Source organism: Patagioenas fasciata, chromosome 4 (genome assembly GCF_037038585.1).
Source record: "Patagioenas fasciata isolate bPatFas1 chromosome 4, bPatFas1.hap1, whole genome shotgun sequence".
In the NCBI taxonomy this organism is placed as follows: Eukaryota; Metazoa; Chordata; class Aves; order Columbiformes; family Columbidae; genus Patagioenas; species Patagioenas fasciata.
Window position 1 is genome coordinate 29,448,430 of NC_092523.1, and position 23,745 is coordinate 29,472,174.

Consider the following 23,745-nt stretch of genomic DNA (forward strand, 5'->3'; position numbering starts at 1 on the left):
AAAGCTTCAAGAACTCCAAGCGTAAACTTAATGAAAAGCCAGTTTGAAACACTTTCAGGCAGGCAATCCCTCTGAATTTGGTAACTCTAGCCGTAGAGTCGCCTAAATTACCCAAAACCTTTTTTTTTTTTTTCTTTTTCCTAATTTAGACTGAAAGTATCAACTGGAAATTAGAACAGACCATTGTACTGCAAGGCAGAACTTTCTAGGGTTTTTATTTCTTTTTCCTCCTCTCCCTACCATGCTCCCCCTCCCCCCCAACATACTGGATATATGAAAAACGGTAACGCTTAGTAGATAGGTTAACAATTCCTTTATTAGTTTATAATACATACAGCTTAAGAAATGCTTTTAAAAAATTATATTGGAGTTCAATTCTGGGTCAGGTCAGGAAAAAACAATGCTGATGTATTAAATAATATTCTGTAATTCAACAATAGATTCACTTCATCAATTTAGCAGACATGGTTAAATACTCTTAAATATGCATATATACAATTGTGCAGACTTAAAAAAAAAAAAAAAAATAAAAGTCCTTTTCTTCCTATCTTCTCCCAAAGCCGAGCACCCTGTGAACACCGTACTGGCCTCTAAGCTTTCAGTCTCTCACCCAGACTTAAAATATTTGAAGAGGAATGTAACAATAGTGGAAATCACAGCAACCTTATCTTCCTAAACTCTGTATGAGAGAAGATGCCCAACAGGCAAAATTATCATCATGTATCTATAAATAGCAGCTTCCTTAATACCCAGTTCTAGGTTAAATTACTGTTTACACGTTTTCTGCCTGAAATGTATTTTTAACATAGTCCAAAATATTGCGTTTTAAGTTTGCTTTCTTGAAAGATAACATCCCTTCAGCAACTTATCATTACTGCTTTGTACATTTAATAGTTTTTTTCCAAGCACATAAGATGCGATGCGATTCTCTGTGAATTCTTTTAAAGCAATATGAATTACACAGGGCCCATTCAGCACACAACACGTAGGCACTGTTCTGTTGTTTACCATTCTCTTTAAAATGTATCATTGGAATTAGTTCAGTGTTCTGATTGTCATACTCGGTCTTTTATGAAAACAAGAATCTGAGTCAGACTTTTCAAATCAGGAGCAACTGATTCGAACAATTCCTTGTTACCTGACTGAACCAAACCGTTCATTGACAACATTAACAGGGATGTACACTGCATATATTAAGTCAGAAAGCCTGTTGCAAGCACAGAAGGATCAGAGATAAACATTTAGAGTGGATGAGATGTTTATATCGGTACAATGAAATCAGTTTAAACACAGAGCCACTAAAAATACCAGTTATATGGCATCAGGATATCTGACTTTTTGAAAATTTCTAAACGCGATTTTAAAAATGGATTAACAAACCTAAAATGCTGTAACAGAAAAAAATCTTTAGGTAACTATCAAGTCTAGTTTAGCATGAGGTAAGGAAACTTTCACTGATTAAGTTTGTTGGGCTTTTTTGTTTGGTTGGTTTTTTGGGGGGTGAGGGGGTGGGAGTGTGGTGCAGAGCATGTTTCAATAAACATTACAAAATCTACTATCTGCCCTCCAAAAGGGAACGTTTGTCAACAGTTCCCTTCTCCATAAAAGCTACAACTAACTACAGAAGTCTTTCTTACTCACCTGAACCTAAATTATCCTCACTGGATCCTCCTCCTGAGCCTTAGATACACTCTCACATGACAGGAGCTGTCTGGACAAGGCAAGAATTTTCTTTGGGAACAATTAGCCGTGCATTGCAGGCTCCAGCTTAGGAAAAGACTCTTCTGCAATCGCTGCGCAGCTCTCATCAGCGATTCTGGTTTGATCTGGATATTTTAAACTAAGAGATGTTGAGTTTAGAAGGAAGCTTACCTCCAAATCTGCATAATAGCAGAATTGTCTATCAATTAGGGCATAATCAAAATAAACCAGTAACACACTTGTTAAAATTAAAAAAAAAAAAAAAAAAAGATCTGAGAAGACAGTCTATATAAGTACTTAAAGGGATTGCTAGCTTTTACTTTCATTATTCGATACCATTTCATTCGGGCCAAAACTACTTTCCATCACACCCAGAAAATTCCAAACCTAGTTCCCAAATTCAATCTTTGGGTGGTGTTTCTCCTAATTCCTATTTCATCTTTTGCCTCACTAAATCTTTCCTAATGGTCTGCTGTATTCTGAGGAGTCAAGCATTTATGAATCTTTTTTCAATAAGGTAAATCTTAATGAAATATTAATGAGCTAAACAAAGTAGAATAATCTTTTACAAGGACATCTTCTATGAAAACAATAAAATGTAGTTTATAAAATATGTATTATTCAGGTGTCATGTAGTGGAGATACACAAACCAGCAGAACAAGTGTCAAAATATGAAGTTTCATGCAAGGATTCTTTTTCCTTTTCATTAAAAAAAAATGGCCTCTAATTCAGCCCACACTGACTGAAATGTCAGCATGCAAAAAGATGAAGTTCAAAAACCAATGAACTGCAAAATACTGTTACCAACAAAACAGCCCAAATGCATATCTGTAAGTAATTAAGAATAAATGCACGGTGTTTTCGGCAGTGAATTTTTTTGCTTCTAGAGTACTACTCCCCTTGAAACACTTCCACTTGCTTAAGAATTACATCAGTAACTCGATTCACCCAGCCGGCAGAGAGCTTTACAAAGAATAGACACAGGAATTAAGAAGGTAGCACCATCAGAACTAATCACTCCATCCAAATCAGCAAAAAAACCCCACCGAACTTCATTTATCCTTATACAACATACTCTGACATTCAGCAGACTAATAAAACAGGGTAAAGGGAGCTGTCATAGATGTATACTGGTAACATTCATAATGGTCATGCACATTACAATCAGAAGTTTTCTAGGGTGCTGTTTGCAAAGTAAGCCTTCATGCAGATAGGCATTCAGCTCATTAACTCCATTTCTGTATTTCCTATTAGTCCCTGAGAAGTTAATATTTCTACCTACAATATGGCTATTAAAGGCATTATAATGATCATACATTTTTAGCTGTTTGCAATAAAAATGCAACGTGGCTTTAGGGAGAAGCAGCACAGAAATTACAGGAAATTAGCAGTGATTAATATAGATCTTATTTCTAAAATGCATTCTTTTCATAAACAAGGTTGCTGGAGAGCAACATAAATTATTTTAGTCACAGATATAAAACTAGCCAGCGACACTTACCCTTAATAAGTCACTACTATGAATCCAAGACATTTGGGGCTCTGAGACGTCTCTAATTGAACATTTCCTTTACACAAAATCATCTGGATTTTGACCTAGTGTAGGGTCATCATGATCCTTCTTTTAATTACTCAACAGCAGTGCTGGGAGAACTTAAAAAGAACCAGGGATTTTCTTCACTTAATAAGTCTGTTGCCTCTTCAATTAAAGCGATCTCTTTAAATTGTTCAGAATTCAAATGGGGTTTTTTGGTGCACAATTTGCATTATTGCCAGCTGCTCAAAAACCATAAGCTACAGCTCCCAAAACAAGGGGACCAATTTAAAATTAAGACTTTGGGGTGGGGGTAGAGGGAAGGGAATAAGGACAAGTTCTTTTTCTTTGCCTTCTGGCTTCTTACAGACTGCATTTTAAAGCTCTTCCTACAATCTTCAGGGTTAAATAATGACGTTGAGAAAAAAAAATGAAAACTGACTTTTAAGTAAGAATGTATCTCAGAGTATTACATTTAAACACCATGGCCTCGAGATTCACAAAAATGTATCATTTAACAAATTGATTCAGAGATTATAATTTAAGTACTGTGAAAAGTTTTTACAATCTAGTTGGTTTTGAGTATTGTGGGGAATTTTGCATTTGCATACATCGGTTGCACAAAGTAGTAATTTTTTTTGTAATTGCTCAGTAGAAGTCTTTTTAATAAACAATCTCCATTTAACAACAGATGAGCTCTGCAGAATTCTTTCTGTATGGTCAGACAGAAAGCCTTTCTCCTTCAGGACTTATTTCGACTTATTTCTACCTATCACTAAAAGGTTAAAAATAATTTCATTTGGTTGTATTTCAGTAAGAAAGGAATTTTTATTGGTCAGTTAATGGCCACTATAACTAAAAATAATAATAATTAGCTTTCACAGTGAGCCATTGATGCCTTTACCATTGTTTTTTCAGGATAAAGGTAAAACAGACATAATTAGCATCATTCGTTAAATTATTAATATCAAGTGGGTACCTAACTCTTACTATTCAAGGAAACTGGAAATAGATAAGGTTATTTTTAGAAATTGCTGAGCTGCAAGAAGCTGAACAAGTTAGCACAACATAATACTTTTTTCAGCAAAGAGTAGGCTATGCCCTGGAGGTCCGACTACAGCTTCTGGCCTGCTCAAACTGTTGCAACTCCATCCGCTGCCAACTGGACAAAAAAAAAAAAAAAAAAAAAAAAAAAAAAAGTAATATACGTCTTCTCACTAGCATACAAAATAAATAGATTCAATATTTTAGAAACAACATCAAAGGAAAATCCTGAAGACTGCTGCAGGCATTAAACAGTTGATTAAAGTTCCTGCCATGTTCAATTTCTATCATTGTAATTAATGAATCAAAAGGGATTATATGAAAATGTTTTATAACAGTCTTACTAGGTGAATGCACTACCTCATCAAGAGAGTAACACTTTTGAGTAAAACTCACATATATATATATATATATATATATATATATATATACATACACACACACACACATATATATATATATGCAGTTTCTCAAGTTTCCTGGTTGTATTTTAAGTCAGATACATTGTTTTAACAAGATATCAGAAATGCTTTAAGGGGTGATTAGTCTGGGCTCCTTACCACGGGAGTTAACTATTTATTTGCTCAGAGCTCTACTTTGGATCCCTATAATAGAATTCTTAGAGAGAAACAGTTAAAATATCAAAAGGCCTGCTAATCAGGTACATGACTGCAGATGCACCTAAAAAGCAGACAAGATCTTACACAGCACTAGTGCTTATGTGGAAGCTTTACTAACGAGATACTCTTTGTAAACCTGCAAGCCACACCCTATCCACTGCTCTGGTTTGAGCACATATCATGCTCGAATTAGCTTTACTGTAGGTAGGTTTGGATGCTGCTGGCTAGGTAGTTGTGTCACAGAATGTAGCCTGGAAAGTTTGGGTAGTAAACTAAGGTGAATAGCTCACGCTGAATGCGGCGCTGCTATGAACGTATCACCAGTCACATCAAATCTATCCCTCCATGCCAATGAACTACCAGTGGAAACTGCATCTGTGACACAAACCTATCTACACAGTCAACTGAAAATTTTCATAATAAAATCTAGGCCTTGTATGGGTCAATAGTCATTTTATTGGAAACTGACACTTGAAGAAATCAACATGTATTTCTGTTCATCAGTATTTATCACCAGCTCAATTGCAACCTCTCCCCTGCATCTCCATCCTCCACAACCCCAGCTGCCCCCAGCGCTGGCTGCTGCTAAAGCTTCTGGGTGAGAGGAGGAGTGCTGCAGATCCAGATTTGTGCTAAAGAAGAGGCTGAAATTGATTTATAAAAAATTATAACCACTTACTTTGGAGAGAAACGGTTGCGGGACACAGTAGACTGAGGCAGCATAAAACCGACGTTTGTTAATTTAAAAACATATTTCCATCTAGTCAAACAAACACACTTGTAGGCTTGTGTGAAAAGCAGAGCTGTGCTATTTTCAACGTAAACAGCAGGAATCCACAGACAAAAGCTGAGCAAAGGATGAGTTTTGGGAACAGATACAGAGGGCTTAGATTTAAGAAAACTTAACACTTTCCAGACCACTCCCACTGTCAACAATTTAGGAATATAATACTCACTAGGGAATATTTTACAGATAATAAATATTTTGAAGACATAGAAAAATAGTTCACAGCATCAGGGTACCTGTAATGTATTACCTTGAAATAAAACTTGTATTTAAAAGATTAAAAAGAGAAGATTATTCTTGTAGTGGTATCATCTTTTCATTCATACAAATATTAAGCAGAATATATCTGTTTTTTCATATATTCACATTATTGCTTGCTACCACAACTGTACAAGGAACATATTCTTAACTTATTGTTCATGTACAGTAATTTTTAGATATCTAATGCAAACTTAAAAATGTTTGAGTTGCAATTAAAAAACTATGTGTTTAAGATATGTACAACTAAGATACAGGTAGAAGAAACTAAATAGAACTGGCCTGACCCAAGCATACACCATATATCCAGTGAAAAAAAGTCTTATACTTGTGCAGAAAATAAGCTTTGTAAACCAAAATGAGCAGAAACAAGGGTGCAATAAATAGTTATCTAACACACTTAAATGTACACTGTTGCCCAGTGTATGCTGCATTTGTCTCTGGAGCTGTACTGTCCACAATTTCTTCGGTAACTTTTTTCTGCGTATGTGGCTTCAAAACAACAAAAAACAAACCCACCCTGAAAGGTCCTCTTGCACAACAGGTTTTAATAAAACAAGTCCTTCTGCACCCCTGTGTACAGGATCTTGTAAACAATAGGAATAAAGCTGATAGGTGGCATTAGCCTGAATTAAAACAGCTACATTATAAACTGTAATACTAATGTATTTTTGTGATCTTTAATCCTACTAACCAGATGCATGCAATTCTCTCAGTGATTCTCCTAGTCTAAGTAATATAATTCTACTTAGCTGCTTTTTTTTTTTAACCTTTAAATTAGAAGTTTTTCAGAACCAGCTGACAGGACTTCTTCATGAAAAACACAAATTTCTACTAATGCAGTGACATTTGAGTTTCAAAAAGAATTTTATCTCTTCCTTTTGCTGGAAGAGGCTAGCCAATACCCTAACAAGAAATAAAAATATTTACAACTGACTAGTCACTGACAAAAGTTTAGGAAGATCTTCAAAGGTACTTCAGCATGTAAATGAATGATTAAAAGGACTTAAACAATGTACAGTCAATTAGTTGTGTCATTTGGGGATAAAAAAATACCTGCTCACTTGTATACCATTTTCAGCTGTGTATTTATAGTAATATATATGTACACATACGCGCGCACACATATAAAAGACTCTTTGAAAATGAAGATACGTTAATAAACAGAAGTAGTAAAATAACAATAACTTAAGTAGTAGTTAACATTTGCATGAAATGACTTTGCAGAGTTTGACCAAATGCACTTCAACATGCTCTTATCAAAAAAAAAAAAGGGGGGGGGGGAGGAAGGGAGGAAAAAAAAAACCAAAACAAATACACACACAAACAAAAATGAAACAAAACAAAAAATAACGAAAACACCACAAGATTCTGTAGAACCAATGCTATGTTACCACCAGGAGAGCACCAAGCAAGGCACCATTGGAAAGACAACATACTTTAATAAGTCTCTATAAATAAATCAAATGCTAATCTGGTCGAAAAATCGGTGTCTTTGGTAAAAATTCTATAAGGATGACCTGTATAAAAAGAAAACAAATATATATTAAATGGAAGCTGGCAGCAATCCTATTATCTATCAAACTGATAATTCACGTGTTCTTTTTTATTAAGTACATCAAGTCATGATGACGATTAAAGGCAACAGTGCTAAGAATTTTATTTACTTGTAAGAGGAGCTTGCCTTTCTAAGAAGTTAAAAAATAATTTTTAACTGGTTTTGATTGTAAAGGAGAACACAGCTTGGCTGCTTAGAGGGTAAACACTTCTATCTGATGGCATACGGAACATCAGAAAAGTAGTAAGTCTCTGATTCCATTTCTAAGGCAAACTCTTTTGAAAAAACATCAAAATCAGGTGTATAAATTTATCTTTTGAGATATTCAGAAGTTACTTATTGTTAGAAATGATGCAAACTGCTCAAAATCCCTTAATCACTGATATGAGTCAGGTCATGAATGCTTCTGATATACCAGGGCTTCTGATACTCAGGCAAGGTTTCAAAAGGGGAGCAAGAAGCAAAGCTGGAACACTGTCTTTAAGCCAAAGGTGTAAAATGCATTTACTTAATTTATTTAATTATTTATCTAATTTAGTATCTACAACAGTGGATTTAGAACATCAAGTTGGCAAAGCACCAAGTTTTGGGTACCAGAGTCTAATTTAAATTATCTGTATTAAAAAAAGACGACAATGTGTTTATTATTTAAAATTAAATCACGAACAAAACATTACTGGCAGTTTTCAAGAGACTAGGATTAGCAACTTGGTTCACTGAAAATGAGAAAATGGTACAGAGAAGTTTTGTAAAAAATTTCTCATTAAATATACCCAGAGGTAGTATGGTAGACATTTCACAAACTGAAAATAAAATCTTTGACTTTTATCCTGTAAAACTATATGCCCATGCTTACATATTACCAATGTAAGCAGGTAAGTTGATTTTAAATTGTATTTATAGAATGAATGTTCATCTGTAAATGTTGCTGAGCCATAGTATTTACAAACTAGCATTGTATGTGCTTTTTTCAATTTAATCCGCAAAACACCAGATATGACAATGTTTTCCTGTAGAAAAACAAAATTTGCAGCAAACTAAAAAGCTTTCACTTAGGTAAACCTAAAATCTACTTTCTGAAATTTGCTTTATTCCATTTTCTGTCACATCTCATATATCTAAACCAAAAAAGTTGTGGAACAGATGTTACAAAGAGTCTACTTATTCAGCAAAACGAAGAGTTTCTGTAAAAAACGTGTTTTAAATATTTCATGTTTGAGGTTATAAAAAAGATCTAACATAGAAATAGGAAAAATGGGAAGACAAAAAAAATATTATTTTAATATAATTTACTATTATTTATTTACTTTTTAAATGCTTATATGCATGATAGCCCTGTTGTTTCAAAGCACAGACGAAGTACCATGTAATGAAAGACCACAGATAAGCTGGAACTAACACATCCTATTCTATCTAGCTCTAAGATATTTTGAAAATGGAAATAAAAACAGTACCAAAAAACCAGCAAAAAGTTTGCAGGCTTATCAAACTGAAGGCCCACATTGGTCATCATTCATTTTAAACCACTTCTCACTGTGTATTTCCAAGATGGGCTTATGGAGTCTCAAAGACAGAAATATGTTAAAACTCCAAAGACTGACTTAAAAATATTTTAGTGACACCAATTGGAGAGAAAGATACTTTGAAGACAGTTGACATAAGGGGTAGTGGAAATCTAAAAGGGCTAAAGGTTTCTTAAGCTCCAACAGCTTCGTTGAAAGGTCTTCTTCCATACTTAGAGACTTCATTAGCATTATATAAAACAGCCATATCTGACTTGCTGCGTAACCAAAGTTGTGGTTATTCTTTATACAGCATCTAAAATTTCACACTCCATCAGCACATGCTCAAGCTATTTTATCTTGGCAATTAATTTATTATTTTTCAGAACACAGTGAAGCCTTGTTTTCAAGTCATTCATAACTTTATAAATCAGTCCTGCGCATGAAACCATGCATCTGTGAACCGTAGAAAATCCTTGCACTCAGCCGATTAAGCTCCTGACACCTTTACTGATTAATAATCATGAAAAGAATAAGATCAGAAGCAAAATAAATGATCATTTAATAGAGAAACTCACAAAACAGCCCTTTAACTTACATATTCCATCATGTTATTCGTTTCACATTTCCTTTTGCTTAGTCTCCAATGCAAGCACAGCTAGACAAGGAGGAAAGAAAAAGAAGAAAAATGAGCTGTATTTTATTGCAGCACACAGACTAGCCCATTTGTCCACCTTTCATATTTTTCGTTCAACAAAAGCATCTGTTTCCATACTGTGCAATTCAAACTCCAACAGTACGAAGCTGCTCCCTGCGGCACTCACCTTGTGGTATAACCTATTGTTTTCCCATTCTAATAACTTCTCAATCGATCTTCGTGTCTGGAAGACAAATGAGAAAGAATTTTACTCTTGACTGGTTTTAGAAAAACTTTGTTTTGCAGCTGCTTTTGTGTGAAAAGGAGAGAGGTACAGGACAGTGACTGAGTACAGGGTGGTCTGTAATACTATCAAAACTTCTCTGGTATTAAATAGTAACTGGAACAGAAACAACTTTTTATGACACTCGGATAACTCCCTCACACCACTCTGGAACAGAACCTGCTTCGTGGTTCTTCTAGCAGTTCTAACTTGAAAACCACAGAAATTTTGAAGTGACCCAAGTATAAAAGCAGGAACCCTGCTCGCCCAGTATCAGTGGTCTAAACGTACAGCTTCTAGGGTCGGCATCTAAACTGACAAATGTTGTGAACTATTTTGCAGTGCTGCAGGTCAAGTACAAATATGCAGTACTCTAAACAAAAGAGAAGGTTTTGTTACTTTTATATCCAGATTTTAGAGACTGAAAACCAAATGCAGAAAGTTGCAGTAAATCGCAGAAATGAATATTACTAAAGCTGTGAGTTGTATAGAGAGCAAACCCAATATCTAGGACTCTAAAGCAAAGTTTTACTGTCTATATTGTCCACACTTGACACTTGAGATAGAGGATCCCAAAAGCTGTTCTGCACAGCTTTTTAAGATTATGCACGCTAGTATTAAAGGACATTCTGTGCTGTAAAGTTTCACAGCATTTTGACTATAATTATTCAGTTATATTTACATTTGAGAAATACATTCTGACATTTATGGTCATTTGACTGCCAGAATATATACTGCTTAGCTCTAAAGGGGATTTGCTACTGACTATGAATAAAAAGAGGATAATTCATGGTGCCAGGTGTTAAGATGAGACCAACAGAGCTGCAGGTGCAAAAGGACAGAGCAATGACAAGGATCAAATACAACTTAGTGCAGCTGCAGCTTCCTTACAAGGCAGAGAGGGGTGAGGGGAAGGGATGAGAAAGCATCTTGCTGTTATTACTACAAAATACAAGTACTGTAAATGAACCTTAACAAATCAAACAAAATAGTCTCACAAGAAACAAGAACGTCCAGGCAAAATAAAAATTAGACAACAAATTATTGATTTCCCACCAAATAGTAACATCTTGGTTTTCAAACATCAGTTTCTCTCTAGTTTAACACCAAAGCGGCTGCGGGGAAACCCATCTAAGCATGTACTGTGGTCACATGATTAAAAATTAGATCATGGCTATCTATAAGTATTCATTACGCTGAATTTTTATTACATTTTATTTTAAAAAGTGCAAGTCATGGAATTATCAGAAGGTGGTGGATGTGCTAGTGACTAATTCATCACCTCGATTGGGAATTGAGTATTTCTGGGGTTATTGTTATTATTATGTTTTTAAAGACAGTGCCCTTTAACAATAATCAGTAGACCTCACTTGTTTCTTTGTAAAGATAGCCTTTTAGAGTCTGCTCTCCTTTTAAATGAAAATAGGGCAGCAGTTATGGTCACACTTTTGTTAATTTAGTTGCCAGTCAGCTCCAAATCAAAAGAAAATAAGGCTGCAGAGTGTAATTAACATTCAGTTCAGTCGTTTTGTCCCTTGTCTAGCCCCCAAGCTTTGTTAAAATTGCCATCTGAATGCTGAAGGCTGTAGGGAAATCGATTTGATTCTAATCGCACCATGAAAAGAACATGATCTAACTGCTTTCAGCCCTCCGTAAATCTGTACTAGGTCTTTAGCACAATGCAACTTCCAATTTAAAAAGCACTGAATGTCTCGTCAATGACTTTGTGAAGAAAAAAGAACAAGGAGCAGACATAAAAATTCCAATAGTTGTTTAAGCATTAAAGTTCATTTGCATCACAGCAAACCTGAAAAGGGCTGACCTCTCAAACCGCCTCTCAGGTCTATGAAGTTGTAGCCTTGACAAGCTCACATTGACAGAGCTCATTGACTCTGAAAGGCTACTCTATCAATGGTGAAAAATGGCAATAGGTTCTACTCTGAGCAGGCATCTGCCTGCCCACCCGCTGCTAAACCAATGGCAAAACGGATTCAAAACCTGAATCTACCTTGTAATCTTCCTTTCCAGGACCGTTTAATAATAGATTAAGATCACTATACAATTTAATTTCATTGTTTGCCCCAAAGAGTGTGAAAAACATGCAAGCTTTTCCAATTCCAATAAAATTGCATATATATTACAATACATACACATAACTACCTATCAATTTCTTATTTATGTACTATTAATTGGCTTATTTAAATAAGAAGCCAGCTTAAAGTCATTTGACTACCGTGAGATAAAAATACATGCAGGCCCAAGACCAGAGATATTTATGTTCCCAGAGCCTTAAATACAATCTGCCTGTAGTATAATTTGAGATAGTCATAGCTCCCTAATCGCGCCATATTATCAATACAGAAGTGTTAATGAAAATTAGACTGTAACATATTTCTGAAAACCTCAGCGCTTGGCATAAAAAGAAATTAATTAAACAGCATCACACAATCCACTATAGTAAGTTTTCTTCCTACTTGACAGGTGAAAAAAAGCACTTGCACGTGCAGCTTAATTAATCACTGCTCTTGACATCTCAATGATTTACAGTGAGGAGCAGGTGAGGATATACAAAACCAGAAAGGAACACTTGATTTGAGTGTAGCATTTCCAGCACACTAGGATGACAAGCTTATATATTCTATCAATGGTGTACAGAAAAACCCATACAGCAAATTATTTGTTAGCTACAACAAAAGCACAAGTTAAATGGAAAGGAAACTTGCTTATTAGAAAGATTTAATACTATCCAGCTCTTAAAACTTTTTTCTTATAAAACCCAATCCAATATTTGAGCAAAGCTAAAACTGCAATTCAAGTATACCTTCTAGTATACCAACGATAAGCAAGTATGCTTTGTAACATACTTTCTGAAAAAAAAGCAGTGTCTTTAATGTTATCCACAGATTTTTGTGAAATAAACCTCTTCAATCAACTTTCTAGATGCAATGTTTAATGAAACATTCCTGTAAAATAACTGACTATTTAAAGATATTCAGGTTTGGCAGTGTCTTTTGAAAAATCAGGCTACCAAAAAAGCCCAGCTTGGAATACGCTTTCATCAATGCTTATTGCTCCCAATTAAGTAAAATAAAGTTTAGCCCTTAAACACGGAAGACCAAAAAAAAAAAAAAAAGTATGAACTTCTCATGCAGAACCAAGGCAATACTGAATACAAATAGTGTGTTATCTGTATTACCAACTGCAAGATCTTTCTCTTATGTCTTTGCAGTGTCTAGTGAAGTTAGCTCACAACTCCAGCTGCAGTTCTGTGGGGTGGGAGGCTGTGCAGCCCCAGGGCCCCCTCTCGCAGTGCATGACCTGGAACACGCACGCTACCCTAAACCATACTAGTGAATGGGCCAAAGCCCCCTCAACTCCTGCTGTAAATCAGTGAATGACTGGTACAATATTAAACAAAAGGATCTTACATGACTTCCAAAATGGTGCTAATTTGAGTACCTCCCTTTGTCTTTATCTAAGCAGGGAAACAACATGGACAGTAACAACACAATCCCCCACTATGAATTTTATTTGTAGTTGTCTAGGAACAACAGAAGAATCTCTTGCTACATGCATTTGATCTTGACTTCTCATCTGAAAACTCCAAAACATACGTAAAAGTAGTGCAACATTAGTCCAATACATAGTATGTGGAGATTTTCAAATTACTTTGCATAAAACTTTATCACAATCTAGAATTAATCACTTTTAATATTGCCCTAAAAAAAAATACACTTTATGATCAAATTTCAAAACACAAGACGACAAAGAAACAGATTTTTGTTGATTTTTCTGTGACGAGAATTATACCCCCTGGAAGAAAGGTGAAGGATTCTATCAGAGGTCTGAACTACACTGTCTCCACTCAGTCAAAGAGAAAAATGATGGAAGCAGGAATTTCTGTTCATCCTCCAAACAAAGATATACCTTACTACAAAATTTATACCCAAGTGATTTAGTTACCAACACAAACAATTAAATATAAAGTTAGAAGATAATTGAGTCACACAATTGTATGCTCATTTTCAACATCCCAGAACATCCCTCAAGTCAATTTTGAGGTCCATATTGGTGCCACGACAATGCCCAAGCTGTACTCAGAACATGCATAACTGAATTACACATTTCTTTATCTGTGCTGAGAAAGTCTCCACCTTGAACACTGTACCCCAAACAAACCCTTTAGAAATTGTACCTTGGTAACACTCCCTTCTTACTGAGGAATCCTCCGTTTGTGAAGGATGACGAAGATGAACACCCCGGAACACCTGCTTCAGTATGTACCATGGTTTGAAAAGGTGCCTGTTCAACCACATAGGTGTATCTTGCATCATTTTTCCTATTAGCAGTTAGGATGTTTCTTACTGGAAACTATTGTAAGGGTGCTCATCCCAGAAGGAACTGCAGCATCCATATAAGAGAGTGAGTGAAATGCATACTACACAGATCAAAGAATATCTGGAAATAAATGTGGCATTCTGGTGCTTTTTGTATGATCTTGAAATAACTGCCTTGTCCAACAGGATTACTATTGCTGCACCTTGTCCTACCTTAAGATGACTCTGGGCAGAAACTGAATCCAGATCAAAGCTCTTGATCAGGTGAAGAGAAATATAACCAGCAGAATTTTGGAGCAGAAGAATGGACAGCATCAAATTGACCTCAGGAAACCTCCCATTCTAAAAGACAGCCCCAAGGATAACATCCAGTATTCTCACATGAGCCATAAACTGACCTAATTTGAATGGGTCTCAGCCCTGGGTTGGTACATCACAGAGAGAGGGATTTAAAGCCTAATCAATCAAATCAGATCAACTACCTTCTGGAAAGGTCTCTTCCACCAAATTGTCTGCTGACTGAAAGAGGACAGCAGCATTATTTGACATTACTGCATGCAACGGTTTTTAATATCTAAGCCAAAGACAATTCCTCAGAGACTCTGGTTACCTTGATTCTCAAACTTCTAGAGTGTTTAAGCAAGCACTAAAGCCATGAAGTATGTGGAAAATGGAGAAGGTGGACAGAAGCAAAAACTGCACAAGCACTAAGCAGGAGTGCAATGGGGAAACATCTTGTATTGTCATCAACGTATTAACTGATAGATAGTAGATGAGGATTTTCCAAAGTCATTTTGGTCTGTGGTAGAAACACGTGACACAGACAAATTATCAATTCAAGTTCCTAAAAGTTGATTGCAAAAGTCTTACATAAATTTCCTCTCAAATACAGACAATCCAAAAGATTCAAGGTACTATGGTCACCGGTATTTTAGCCCCCCTCTAACAGCCAAGTCACCAAAGAAGTGTGGCTAGCTACTTTCTGTAATGAGATGACAGTGACAAGAGCCAACCATTGTGGAAACTTCACACTATGGCAAAGCCTTGCAGAAGAAATGGTCTTGACCTTGGCAGAATGAACACACTTCCCTTGAGAAGGTCCAGTTGAGATGTGGAAAAAACACATTCCACAGGCAGACAGATGTTGAACTGATCCATGAAGTATCAGGATTACAATTATGTTGTTACTTTAATTTGTAAAGAAAGATTTTTAACTCTTTTGTTCTATGATTAAATTCTAGCTCTAATTCTTTGTCATCGTAATGAAACAAAACCAATGAAGCTCAGCTCCCTGCATACAAATTAATCAAATCTGGCTATGACAATCTAAAGCATCCACCTCCTGCTGAAGGACATTCTCACAGAAAGGGCCACAGAAAATTAAAATATAAGATGCAATTGACTGTAACAGGGATGAAAATAGGACTGAATGTCCACCAAACAACTCATCTGATATCATCCACTGTGGGAAATTATAAACTGAACATGAATGAAAATTTCACCTCCATCTTCTTTTTTAAGGTTACAGAGATGTTAATTTGGGTCTCCATCATTTATTTCCAAAATATCCAGTACTATGCCATGGAACATAGCTAATGGCCAGGTGCAGAAACTAAAGAATTTCAGTTTACATCTCTATTAGGACATGAAGCTGTGGCCAGAAATATTTCCATTCAGTTGAAGCCAGCTGGCAGGGAACAGTTGACATCTGTATCAGTAAGTTTTCATCTATATCAGTAGGCTTTCATAACCTCCCAGCCACTCATAGTACCTGGAGCATTCTGGTAATGCCTAGGAATTGTTACACAACACACATCCAGAGCCTGCCAGGAGCCTCACCAATTATCAAGCACCATTTCCTAGGAACGCTCCCAGGTGTCATCTATTGGTATGTAGGAAGTCTGACTCCTGCTGTTAGGAGTGTCTAAGGGCAGAGGCCAAGAATGGAAGAGAGGCTATATGACCAGCAAGACTGAAAGACAGCACAACTTAACAAAATAACTCTAGAAGGCCCTGTAAAATCCGATGCTTTGCTAGTGTGCACGCTGAACAGAATGATTTCTCTGAAAGGGGCATCCTCTACAGTGTCTTGCCCATCTAGAATTGAACCAGAAAATTACAGAATCCTACACAGGTTGATCCTGTAGCTGGATAACCAATTTAGAAAAAATAAATCTGGCTACTTAAAAAAAAAAAAAATCCATCATCATCATCGTTTGGATTAAATCCTGAATTTACAATAATTTCAGCAAAAATAATTTTATGGAGAACAAAATGAAAAGTTATTAGTCACTTTTCACTTCACATGTATGTTTGGTATGGCAGAAGACTTACCAACTCCTTCAGTTTTCTCTTTTGCAGAAAAACTGCCCCCCCATCCTCCCAACTGTTTTTTTCAGCAGTCACGTTCCTTGAACTATTTTTTTTTTTTTTTTTTGCTAAATAACAAGTTACTGTATTTATACATAGCACTTGAGTTACTGAGAGTGCTCCACTTATGCAGAATATGCTTTACCCTGGTTTGTTTAATATAGTGAAAAAGTGAATACATTCCAGAGCAAGACTACTTTGAGAAAAAGAAAAGAGGTACAGCAGTGTCACTACCTCACACTTGCCAGCAGCCCATTCTAGTCTTACATTTGCTTTACAATAACACAGTCTAGAAAGTTATTATTCAGTGACGTGCTTTCTACTTATTTTAATAAAATGAATTGCAGATAAGTTTGCATTCTAATTCTTTCCTCAACAGTGTTTGCATATGCTCCCTATTTGGCATCATCTACAGGTTGCTAAAGACAAAATCCTATAAATGACCCTTCCTAACCGGCCTTACAAATCTGACAACTAGCCAGATGATTTTTAGCATGCTCTTTCATATAGCTCTATGCACATTTCAACTAGCTCATATTCATTTTTTTAGAAACACGTCAAATTGGACTGGAAAAGCAATACAAAAAGCAATATTAAAACCAAACCACTGCATGACTTACAGCTCTCTCCTTACACCTTAGTCATCGCAATGTAAAGGACACTTAACATGGAAAGGTTAATCCCACATGTATTATTTGGATAGAATGTTCAGAAATATCATTCTAATTACAAATGCAATTAAATTTTAAATGACATTTAGAATATTCACTATACAAACCAAAGATATAGGCTGCATTTAAGATTAATATAAAGCCTATTATTAAGAATACATGAAATTACAAATTTAACTTGAGAATACATATTTTTAAATACTAAAGGATTTGCATTTGATTTATAAAGAAACAAACTAATATTTTGTGATTTACTTATATTTGTAAGTGTTCTTCATGCAAATTTTATTGCCCCACCCCACTCCCCAAGTAGATTTGCAAATTAAAAGACATGACAACTATCTGCTCCTACATCTCATTATGCATCAACTCACTATGCTTTAGGAAAGCACATGAAAACCTGATACGCCTTTACAAGGTGCTTTAAAGGAAATTTCAGAGACAGAAACAAAAAATCATAGAGCCATATGCATCATGATTTCACATTTATAATGTTCTACAGGCTGTGCCACTTAGTGATTCTTCTGACTAAAATTATAGTGAACACTTTTTAAATAACTATATACCAGGTCTGAATCTCTTTTAAAGACCTCTGGATATATTTGAAAACAACGGTCAAGAATGCATATTTGATATATACAAGCTCTACTTTAAAAAAGTTTTACTAAGCTGACTTGAGCCAATATAGACACCACATGTATTCTGGTTAGGACAAACACAATAAATACTTTACAATTGTAAAGATTCTTCCAAACTGAATTACAACGTAAATTGCCACAACAGAGATGTGAAAAAACAAGGCACCTTCAGTCTTAGGTAATTGCCTTGAGGAACTACTTGGAAAAGCATTATGGTATTAGAGTGTCTCCAAAGCCAAGTCCCTGGCAGACAAAGAGAGAAGGAAATCTATATTTCCTTCAATTTTTTAAATAAATGTAATGTATTTGTACTTAAATAAGCTGAGCTAATGTATTTTAACATCAGTATCATCCACTGAAAAGCAAGACTACGTATTTAAGAAAATTCATTGCAGCTCCTACACCACATATTTAATCAATACTTTGGAAGTCATAATTAGCTTATGTTTATACAGCATTCTGAAGATGTAAACTGCCACTTAAGTGGCAACTAATGACGAGGCTTAAGCAACATTCATCAGCTTTGTGTGAATTCATAAACAAACAAGTAGCTCTTGAAAGTGTCAGTACAGATCACTCTTAAATATCTCACTATTCATTTTAAGAGACTGCCCATGGACCTTCTGAAACATGCAATTTACACGTACAATACCAGCTTTTAAGAAATCTAACAGTACTGCAATTCTATCATAGCTTTCATTGTCACTGCTTCTGTTGAAATTATTTATCCTATCTACACATCGGAAACTACAGCATTTAGTTAACAGTGAAAATGAGTGTCAATTCATTTGAAAAAGTGGCTTCAAATGGGCACCTCACCCTGGAGTGCTTTTTGAATTATAATTCACTGTGTCATTCTTTTTATTTAAAGAACAGTAACTTAAAGACTTAATGTTCATCTGTAAAATCTGGAGCTTGTCCCAGAAAGGACGGTACAATCTCTGAGTAAAACCACGGAAGATCATTGACGATCTAAATCTGCAAATGAGGGACTGTATTTCCCGTAATTTCTTGCAGCTTTTTTTCATTAAAATTGAATCAAAACTACAAAAAAGGAAAGAGGCAATAAGATATTGAATCAAACTAAACATTTATTCTACTGGTGAATAGTAGCAGGCTTTTTCTCAAATACCTCAATGCAAAAGAAGAAAGGAAACAATACTGTACAAAGACTTCCAAAACTAGCACTGAACAAAGCACTGAAAAGAAAAATAGAGTGAAGGGAATGCTTTCATTCCATGGAAATGCATTAAAGTGATATAATTAACAATTAAACTTACAAATGTCTGTGACATAACAAATTTCTAGTTTGAAGCACCTGCTGATTTAAGAAGACAAACCCAGAAGTTATTTTTCACTGTAACAAAAAAAATATATTCCCATTGCACACAAACTTTCAATAATTGTCTGTAATTTCAAAAATCATACTTACACTTGTGATAACTTTCCCACATTAGAACTAAAAAAAGTCAGTGAAAGCCCGTAAAAAGACAGAATACAGAGAAAGATTAAGAGAATTATTGTAACCTCACAAACTCTAGAGCTGCAGCTTTCATTTTGTCTACATGAACCTTAAAAATTTTCTCTGAAAAAGATTTACAAAGTATACCAGCGATCTAAGAGCATGGTAGATTGGTTCAGCCTCATTAAAACAGGAATTTCTTAATTGGTCATTCTGAGAAAAATTTCCCTCTACTAAAAGCAAGAAATTGTACAGTTGAAACCGTTGTTTAACAAAATCCTTAACTTGATAAACACTCCCACTTGTTAGCTCACTGTACATGCAATTCAACAAAGCAAATCTATTAGTCTTCTATTTCAGTAGAAAAGGGGAAAGATGAAGGCTGGTATATTTTTATTGCATGATTAAAATATGTACTACACAAATTTCACTTCAACATGGGAACACTCCTATTCTGCTTTCAGAAATCAAACCCTTTAATTATATAGTCTTGGGAGTCTTTCATGATCACTGCAGCAAAGGATGTAACAGGCCAGTTCCAAGTAACTGTCCTTTCACTAGGAATCACTTATGACTGGGCTGAATCAGCAAAGCTCTCTGGGCAACACTTCTCAGTCAAGTGCACGTACTGTAAAATAAGTAACGTTTTGTTTATTGTTCATTTGTTGTAATTGTTTTACATTATGAGTGTCAATGGTAGATAACCCTTTGTATCTAAAAGCTGAAGAGAAAAAACAGGCAACATGTCACCCTGAATCCTTGTTTCCTCAAGATGTGAATTGTGGCTGTTGTGATTACACCTATGGCTGGAGTCTGGCCAGTGAAAGAACTGAAGAAAACAAGGTGCTGAAGATCACTTGATCGACACAACCCTCTTCCAAGACACAGTAAAGTCAGAGACAAGCAGTACACTACAAGAGCTCAAATTTAAGTGATTACTTCACTCTGAATACATTAGTCTGCTATGTATCAACACAACTGCAGCACCAGCAGCAAACCAAAATAGTCTATGGATTTTTTTTTTTTTTTTTTTTTAGTGGAAGAATATGAAGTTGCTTTTTTGTCACAGTTCTACTGCAATCTACTGAGCAAACTACAGACTGAAATCTAGATGAACCAGGTTATATTTACAACTGCTGCCAGTTTGCTGAGCAGCTCCAGGTAATTCACATCATGCGGTGTCTCTCATTTTCCCCACTTCTAGGCAAACAATTAGTTTCCTGTACTTGTCATAGCACTTTGACATAAACTGATAGGAAGTCCTGCATAGAAGAAAAACCTTACAAGTTTGTGGACGCAATTCAGATCTGATATCTTTAAGGGTACAAAACCTGTAATTCCAGGTAAAAGGGATTTAAATGATTTAAATCACTTTCTACTTTCCTGAACTGTGTCTATGAAAAAAAAAAAAAAAAAGTTGGATCCATTCTGTTCAAGCATTTGAAGTGGAAGTAACTTTTCACTGCTTTTCTGTGAGTAGCAGCCTTGAATAGAGTCATTACAAATTCTTGTTTCCTATACTAGAACTCGCAAATATGTCCTTGAAAATATTCCACAGCTTTCCTTGTTATCTCCTCTACCAGAAATAAAGTCTTTCCCAGCCAGGCCCAGGATTAAGAGTTATAGTTTGGAAAAGCATTCTTGTGCATTTCAGTTTGCCCTTAAGAAGACAAGTCAGTCAAGTCTTCTTTACCTTATGTTCCCCAGATGCCCAACCTACACCAAATTCTGAGTTCTCTGCCTGACAAACAACCCTCTAAGCAGATATCCGTTTGCTGAGCTGCTGACATGCACAAATGCTGCCGCAAGATCTGAAGTCTCCAAATTGACTTAAAGGATTTTCATTCTGGAGGAATGAAAAAAACTGCCAAAACACAGGTATTCAGTGCCACGAGCGTCTAGCACCACTGTGCCATCCACAATGGCACAAGATACCATGTTCAGGCAGCTGAGTCCTACCCTCAATGTCACTAATGCTGGACATACAAGTTTCAGCCTGAGTCACCCAGCCTTAAGTGCAGGAAAAGGTGTGTACCAACTTTTAACAGGAAAAATGCATAATTTACTGACAACCTGGGCCATACCTCTAGGATGACTTCTGGAAATTCAGCCTCAAGTTTCTGTCCTTTCTCCTGCTGTTCATTCCCTGAGACTCTTCTATCTTTATGCAATCTGTATATTATAGCAAAAATTACAGAACTAACCTCTTCCCAGCCTCCTCTAAATCACAGAATCACAGAATGTTAGGGATTCTAAGGGACCTCAAAAGATCACCTAGTCCAATCCCCCTGCCAGAGCAGGAACACTTAGATGAGGCTACACAGGAATGTGTCCAGGCAGGTTTTGAATGCCTCCAGAGTAGGAGACTACACAACCCCCTAGGCAGCCAAATGGAGTACTCATGTATTTTTTCCAGATTTATCCTTCTGTCAGGGAGCTCACCTTAACTCCTATCCCACACAACTTTCAAGAGAAGCACTTATCTAACTGTTGCTTCATCAGGTTGCCACACAGAACCTCCTTCCTCAGCTTCAAACCCTATTTTCTGGCCCTAGATGCTACAAGTCCTTGCCTTTTTTCTGATTTAGTTTAACAGTGTTTACAAAGTTGATTATTTGTGACTTATGGTAGTAAATTAAGAGACATCACTCAGAAGATGAGGGCTTGTGGCATCAGACACTACCATGGAACATTCTGGTATCATTTCCTGCTACGACAGCCCATGAAGTGAGCAAAAAGGGTCAAATAAAAGAGCACCAGAAGCTTTTTCCTGTATAAGTTAAAATGGGTAGTAGCAATGCAAGTTTCCCTTGTGTTCGTAAAGCCCAGAGCTAGGCCTAGAATGCAAAAAGTAATCTTCTCTGCAAGCTAGTTAGGTCACCAACTTATCTGTTGAAGTAATCAGCAAATTCTAATTTCTTCTAACAGATTTTCACAGTATGGGTATACAATCATTCTACAGCAGACGTACTAGTTTGTGACAGCCTAAAAACATAAAACCTAGGGTCTGATATAATTCACACTGATGCCAACAATATTTTTTCCACAGACTCCAACATCACCAGGAAGCTTTTCTACCATATTTGGTATACAATTAAAACTAATCTTAAATAATCTCTCGAAGTGAATAAACATTAAGACCTTAACACAGAAAGTTAGGTGATAGAAAAGTACAGAATGAATGCTGATCATAACAAAACCTGTACACATTTTTTTTTTTTTTTTTTTTTTTAATGCCTTGATTTACCACCCCTGTAAAGTAAGGACTTCAATTAATAAAAGCACGACAATGTTCAGAGTATAGAACTGTACACGATTTGTGGCACTAAGAGGTATTACATGAGAATATACACAAGCCTTGCCATGAAATGGTAAGATGAACAGTATCAACAGAGAGGGGAGGATAGGGAGGTACAAAGACTTCTTGTAAAGTAGTGAAATAGGACTAGTGAAAAACAATTGTTATGCACATGAAAACAGAGGAGATGGGAGGGCAGCCTAATTAATTGCACTGAGGGAAGGGAGGTGAAAAACAGGCACTTGCAATGAGCTTCTGTTGTGAGCAATACACAAAGTGTCAAGTGCACACAGAAAAACCACTACTTTCTAGTTGTTCATGTAAAAAATAACCTCTTACTAATCTAGAGCTTGGAAGGAAAATCCAAAAAAAAAAAAAAATTTTATTATTATCTTGAAAAAAAAAAAAATAAGAAAGAAAAAAAAAGAAAACACCACGGCTATTTGGGCAACAGTGCAATCAGAAGCTCCTCACAACAAACTGCCACTCAATCACTGCAATCACTGTCAAATGCCGTTACTCCAAGCCTATCACTGAAAAGGTGCAGCTATTTAAAAAGTATGTTGAAAGTTACTGTAATAATAATAAGTGCTGTACAGCACATGGTTCTAGCAGAGACATTCAGCTATACTAGCACTCATCGAGTTATAAGCTCAAAGTTCTGCCTTCTGTCTCTTGTAACTTTAACTAGCACGACAGACAACTGATACCAAAATGTATTGAATCAATCTGATTTAAATAAGTTGTAGCACACAGTTTTTAAAGGAGGGAAAAAAAAAAAAAAAAAAAACAAAGGGAGAACAAACCGAGTAGAATTCTATCAAATTATAAGAATAGTTCAACTTACTCTTTTACTGAGGCAGATAACTGGCCACATACTACAACCTAAAGTGCAGCAGCAGCAAAGGCAGCCACATAGGAGCCATCGTACATTAACTGGAAGGTTCTTCTTCAGACAACTGTTAACTCTGCTGATGCTGGCTTTAAATTCTTCAGGTGCAACCTGCAAAGAGGAAAAAAAAAATCATCTAGTACCACAGCAGT

At 35.9% G+C, this 23,745-nt stretch overlaps 1 protein-coding gene across 2 annotated transcripts in view; it reads right to left on the reverse strand.

Moving 5' to 3' along the window:
* Positions 1-298: 298 nt before the first annotated feature.
* The window catches only part of CHIC2 (cysteine rich hydrophobic domain 2), a 32,165-nt gene continuing 8,718 nt past the window's right edge, over positions 299-23,745 (reverse strand). Inside the window, exons 3-7 of one of the 2 annotated variants that reach the window (XR_011738775.1) lie at positions 23,549-23,704; positions 9,830-9,886; positions 9,604-9,663; positions 1,642-7,465; positions 299-679 (exon numbers count right to left, since the gene is read on the reverse strand). Coding sequence is in view for 1 of the 2 variants with exons in the window: in XM_065836772.2 (XP_065692844.1) it covers positions 7,415-7,465; positions 9,604-9,663; positions 9,830-9,886; positions 23,549-23,704 (324 nt within the window). In the remaining variant the exon portion in view is untranslated. Of the gene's footprint in view, positions 7,466-9,603; positions 9,664-9,829; positions 9,887-23,548; positions 23,705-23,745 lie in introns of both variants that reach the window. The other variant, XM_065836772.2, reaches the window with a different exon arrangement.